Source organism: Cucumis sativus, chromosome 2 (assembly GCF_000004075.3).
Source record: "Cucumis sativus cultivar 9930 chromosome 2, Cucumber_9930_V3, whole genome shotgun sequence".
Taxonomy (NCBI): domain Eukaryota; kingdom Viridiplantae; phylum Streptophyta; class Magnoliopsida; order Cucurbitales; family Cucurbitaceae; genus Cucumis; species Cucumis sativus.
In genome coordinates, this window is record NC_026656.2 from 3,411,115 (window position 1) to 3,417,114 (window position 6,000).

The 6,000-nt window shown below is 30.6% G+C and overlaps 1 protein-coding gene across 1 annotated transcript; it reads right to left on the reverse strand.

Annotated features, from left to right (window-relative positions):
• Positions 1-1,430: 1,430 nt before the first annotated feature.
• Positions 1,431-4,638, reverse strand: LOC101207347 (dnaJ homolog subfamily B member 8). The gene is made up of 5 exons (XM_004144717.3): positions 4,188-4,638; positions 4,008-4,095; positions 3,807-3,877; positions 1,941-1,997; positions 1,431-1,821 (listed from the first exon to the last, which is right to left on the reverse strand). Exons 1-5 carry the CDS (start codon positions 4,296-4,298, stop codon positions 1,663-1,665), a joined length of 486 nt encoding a protein of 161 aa, XP_004144765.1. The 5' UTR covers positions 4,299-4,638; the 3' UTR covers positions 1,431-1,662.
• Positions 4,639-6,000: the final 1,362 nt, after the last annotated feature.

Sequence of the window (6,000 nt, forward strand, 5' to 3'; positions counted from 1 at the left end):
AACTATTACTGTTTGGTTTATAACAGTATGTGTTTGGGTGTCGATTCTTTTTAGATCGTGTAATGTAAAATATGATATTTAAACCGTGTATGATTTTGTGTACTATTATTATTTACCATACAAATTATCATTTTTCATTTTTTTTCTTCCTTCTAGGTTGTTTTTATTTATCATTACTATTATAGTGAAAAAGTACTCAAATTTTACCAACTTCTATAATTAATTTGTTTAACACATTGATGTTTTGTTTTTACTAAGTTCTGAAATAAAATCTGATAGACTTTTGTCTCTTTATGTAATTTAAAAAAAGGGTGGTTTTTTATTTTATCATATGCCCATTTTAAATTGAAATAAATTAATATTCTAATACTGAATTAAATTATTGAAAAATTATATTTTTTTATCAAATTATATTAGATGAATAAAAACGTCACAAAGCTTGAACTTTTATTTTTATTTAATTACTATTTTTTTTCTCAACACCGTAATATTTACGTTTAAAAGATAACCCCAAGACTTAGAGCTCGTTAAATCAACCAACGAAAAAAAATAGGAAAAATGTTATTAAACTAAATTAGCAATTTCTACCCATATAACCTAAAATGTGGCTTAATTAAAAATAAAGCATATAAGTGAAGTTTATTTGATGTATATTTAACACTATATACATATATACATACAAGCACTATCTCTCCAAAAGCAAAAGAGAATGGAGGTAAGACAATCTAATAATAAATAAGTAAATAAACTCCAAAAGAAAAACAAATAGAAAAATGAGAAAGTGTATTTTTTAAAATAAAGCACATTATTATAATTAAACCAAACACGCATTTGGAATAACTCAGCAAAAAAATCAAAATTTAATTTTTATTTAAACGTTTTTTATAAAAACCTTATTTTATTAATACAAAACCGTTTAACCATTTTTTAAAAAGTATTTTAATATACAAGTTTATCGGGTTTGTCACATACATCAAAAAAGTTTTTGTGAAAATTAATTAAGATTAAACAATGACGATAGATTGGTTGACATGAAGATTGATGTGTCTGAAAATTGGTCAACGAAGTTCTCAATCCTTGAAACAAACACTAGTCTCAACTCCAAATAATTGATGAACTATTATATAAACCACCACTTGGGTTAAAACATGATCCAAGTCTCTTTTATAAACCAAACTCTATAGACTATAGAGATAAATATTTTTGAACAAGTGGTTTTTATTTAAACAAAAACTAATTAAAATAAAAACATTAGTGTTAATGTTTTAGTAATCGTGGTATTTGAAATTCAAATCTACGTTTCTTTATAATAATATTAAAATCACGTAAAAAAATATACAAAAATATTATTTAATCCTACGTAGCAAACAAGAAAACACATTTTCCACGTAAATAAAAGGCCGTTAAAGCAGAAAATGAGGTCGAAAACCAATCAGAGAAGAGGAATGAACTTCATATAATAGTTATTAATATAATGAAATAGAAAGAAAAAGAGAAAGAGAAGAGTAGCCAAAGATTCCCTAGCAAGGAAAAGACTATAAAGCCCCTTGACCTTGCTCTAAATTAACATTAAATTAAAAAGAAAACTACCGAATCGCCCTTTCACAAACCCGTCAGCTGAGGATATTTTCGTCATTGTCCAATGGAAAGTTAAAAAAGATCTTAGCGGCGAGAGGAGCTTCGTTTGGGCGCGCTAGATCTGGAGCCGTTCGGACGTGGCCTCTTTGAGGCCGTTGGATTGTCGTTCATGTTGAACATTCCCACGCCATCTGAACCAACCATTTCCATAAACATCTTCTGTAGGTCCTCGAAGCTGTCACCCTTCAGAAACCAAAACGACATTCCAAAAATATTCGTGAGACTAAAAAGACAATGGATGGATGGATGGATGGTTGAGATTTAATTTGCCAGGATATTTTGAACGGTCTGGATTTTTTTACCTCCGGCTTGACGTTGTTCATCATTGTGATCATCTCTTGCATGAAATCGCAAAATTCCTGCACCACAGAGAGAAAAGACAACATTTTCCCCCTCAAAATATAGAAAAATATATACTATTGTATCAATTATTAATTCTTTAAAATGTTTGTAAAATATAATTTCAGAATTCATTAAAAAACTTAAGAAAGGTCCCAAGAGCCCCTAGAGAATTCTCTAGAGAAGGGGCGATGGAGAGAAACGGCCCAATGAATACCAAAAGCAAACGCTACACGCGCAGGACGATGCGCATCGACCGCGGTCGCTACAGTGCCTCGATCTACAAAACTAAAGAAGACAAGATCCACTCCTAAGAAATTCTTTATCATATGGGATGGAATTTGAGATTTTAATAATCTTACTTTCATACTTCAGTTTTAACTCAAAAAATATGTGTATATAAAACCTTATCTTTCTAATTGGGTTAAATGCTTTCATAATGAAGATTGAAAAAAAGAAATTGAAGAAAAACACAAAATAGACTAAATTGTCATCATCAAATAATAAAAATTAAAAGTATAAAGTCTAAATTGTTACCCAAACTTTAGAGACAAAATAATTTTTTACTTAATAAAACCTAGAAATTTATAAAATAAAAGGTTCAAAAAGTTAAAACCTTCCGAGGAATTTTTTAAAAATGAAAATGGTAAAGATATGTAAAACAGGGAAAAAGTTAAAACAATACATTTTAGGAAAGGTAATACATATTTATATTTTGTAGAAAAAACCTAGCCATCATTTTTGGTTATTCTTATTTTGGTATTTAAAAAAAAAAAATGGTTCTTAGCAAATATAACTTTCTTCATTTTTTGGAAATGGCAGGACTAATTTTAAAAAGGTAAATTACGAGAAATGCATCCAAATTTTCACCTTTATTTCAAAAGCATCAATACTATCATTTCCTTTTTATAAAGTACCTTGGAGTTAAATAATTTCTGAACAAAATTGAATCTTCAAATAACACATTAAAGGTCCTTTTAAAAAGAATACGAATATTTTAAAAATGCTATGTATTATAACAAATATTCTCAAACTTTCTCATTTGTTAACAAATATACACCTACAGTACTTTCATATCATAGTTGTTTCAAAACTACTTAAAATATAAGTCCTTTAAAACTTCAAACAAAGAATGGAAAATTTTAAACTGGGTGGTTGTGTACCAAAATTTTGTAATATTGTGACTTTTCTAAAGTATATTGAGAAACTTTTAAAAAAAAAAAGAGAGAGAGAGAGATGAGAAGTATTTTTTAAAAAATAATTAACACTTTAGACGAATTTGGAAAAAAAAAACCACTTTCAAGGTAGGATGGTAACAGTAATTACACAAATAAACCTTCCAATTATAAAAATTAATCAAACTTTTACAAATGTTAAAATTGGATAAAGTTTACACAATTCTAAAAGTTGGGACCCATTATTTTAAAATTGAACCTATAAAATGTTAAGGATAAGTTTGAAAAGTTTGAAGGTTAAATTTGATCCGATTTTATTTTGCAATTGTTTTTTTAGTAGAAAAACTCCGTAAGGAAGGAAGGAGGAAAAAAAAAGTAAGTTTTGAAGACGCAATTGGATGACAGCTTTTGAACGCAAAAAAAAAAAAAAAATGATGAATAATAATAATCACGACGGCTAAAAAAATTAATTAAATAGATGAATGAAAAGATATTAATAGAGAATGATGAAACGACGTCGTCTTTTCCGTGGATGGAATAATGGAATGCCGAAAATATCTAAACCCATAGCCAAGGCAGGAGGAAGAAAGAAAAGGAAAAATGATTAAATAATATTTGAAATTAAAATCTTAAAAAAAAAAAAATTGTACGAACCTCATCGTCTTCTTCCGTCGGATCGTAAAGCCCGGCGTCGTAAACGGACCTCTTCGTCTGATCGGAGAGAACTGCGAGATAGGAGGAGGCAGACGGAGCAACCTCACGCGCGTTAGTGCCATTTTCCTATAAACATTAACGGGAATTCAACGGAGTTTACCAATTGGCAGGGATTAGGACCGGAATAACCGATGATCTCACCTGAATACGCTTCTTGTACTAATTGAAATTGCCGTTTCGCTTCTCCAGCCACCGCCGGATTCCGCATCCACCGGTCCGGATGCCATTTCTTTACAAACAGTTCAGATTTCACAAATTCATCACTCTCAAATCAAACCAATAAAAAACAAAACAAAACAAAACAGAATTCAAATTCAATACCAGAGCAAGCTTGCGATATGCAGTACGGATATCAGAGAGAGATGCATCCTTACGAATACCAAGAATAGCGTAATAACTAGTTCCCCCGTCGGATCCTCCTCCCCGATCCATCAGAAACTTGAATCAGCTTGAAATACAACCAGCAGACCGGAAAATAGAACTGAAAAACGACTTTCAGATCACCATAACAGCGTTACGGAGTTGAAGAAGAAGAAGAAGAAGAAGAACTAGAGAGTTGGTTGCGTTGGGTTTTTCAACGATTGGCGTGTGGTGTATACGGAAGGGCGAATTGACGGTAGAAAGAGAAGAAAAAGAGAAAGAGAGAGATGAAAATATCTTGCAGATGATATGTACAAGGAAAGTTCGAGAGATTTCTCTTTTTTCTTTATTTACTTATCTTTATAATTTTTTTCCCCTTCCCCTGGCAATGGCAATAGAATACTTTAGGTTAGATATTTTTTGACGTATTGATTTCCCACTTGACTTTACATTATTTACTATAGTGCCACTCTTTCAGGGAATGAGAAATATGAAAATTGTGAATTTATATTTTTGTCCTTTTAGGAAAACAAGGAAGAGATCAACAAAGTAGAGATATTTGGTCTTTTTGAAACGGTGTCTATCTACTCACCACTTATTTACTATTAACTATTTTGCTTTTATTTTTCTAAATTTTAAATAAAAAACACTCCTTTCATCTCCAATCTTTTTTCCTTTGTTATCCATCTATCATGGATGGTATGAAAAACTAAATTAAATTTTGAAAACTTTAAAAAGTTGTATAGTTTTACTACAAATTCGGAAGATATAGATTTCATTTTTAGAAACAAAAATGAAATAGTTGCTCTATAGAGTTTAAATTATCTAATTATCTAAATAGAAGCACAATTATAAGAATATTCAACAATGCTGTAAGTCAAAACTCAGTCATAGTTTAAGCCTCAAGGGGAAAATAGGCTATGAGAGAATAGCCTCACATAGCATAAAAGGAAAAGTACTCATATCAACGAAATGAGTGTACCATGCTTAAACTCAAACGTTGTTGCACGATGAAAAATCATCGAGCAAAACTAGTTGTTCTCAATGTTTGATCATCTTGACATCTCCACTTTTGACGATGTCAAAAAGACCTCTAGTGCATAAAATCCTCTAGTTCATGACAGCTAGAGGTCTGTATAAGCAAGTAGCTTCATCCTCATGGAGGTATGTGACTAGTAGGTGTTGTACTCTATTACATCACTTTGTTGACTATAGCATCGATGTGTGAGCAAACACAACACCACATCGATTAAATTATTTGTTCAAATTCAGTCATTTATATACACAATAACATAACTTTAGTAAATATGATAGCAAATAATTTTATTTCCCTTAAAAAAATGTATTCACTGGTTGAACGTAATTAAATGGTAAAAATGGGGCATAATCTCGATAAATGGTTTAAAGGTCATATCCATGGTGACCATTTATGCCTAGGAATCAATATCCTACAAACTTCTTTTGACATACAAATGTTATAGGTTCATGTGAGTTATCTCGTAAGATTAGTCAATATACATGTAAAGTGCCCAAACACTCATAGATATCCAAAATTCTACTTCTTTTAGAAGTCACGAGCATTCTACCATAACAATATATGGGAGTGTTTGGCACACCAAATTCAAAAGGCCAGTATTAAATAACTCAACTTCACTTCTTTATCTTAAAAATAGACTCAACTTTACTAATTCCAATAGTATTAGTAGCAAACTTCAGACATTTACGGAGGAACTTCATTTTCTCTTCTTTCTTTCTCTCTCTCTCCTTTTCCCAA

Excerpts from the sequence above, each read along its gene's own strand:
- LOC101207347 (XM_004144717.3), bottom strand. The coding sequence starts at position 4,298 with ATGGATCGGGGAGGAGGATCCGACGGGGGAACTAGTTATTACGCTATT. Across the intron at positions 1,998-3,806 it reads CGACGGAAGAAGACGATGAG|GAATTTTGCGATTTCATGCA; the intron begins GTTCGTACAATT and ends TCTGTGGTGCAG. Across the intron at positions 1,822-1,940 it reads TGAACAACGTCAAGCCGGAG|GGTGACAGCTTCGAGGACCT; the intron begins GTAAAAAAATCC and ends TGGTTTCTGAAG.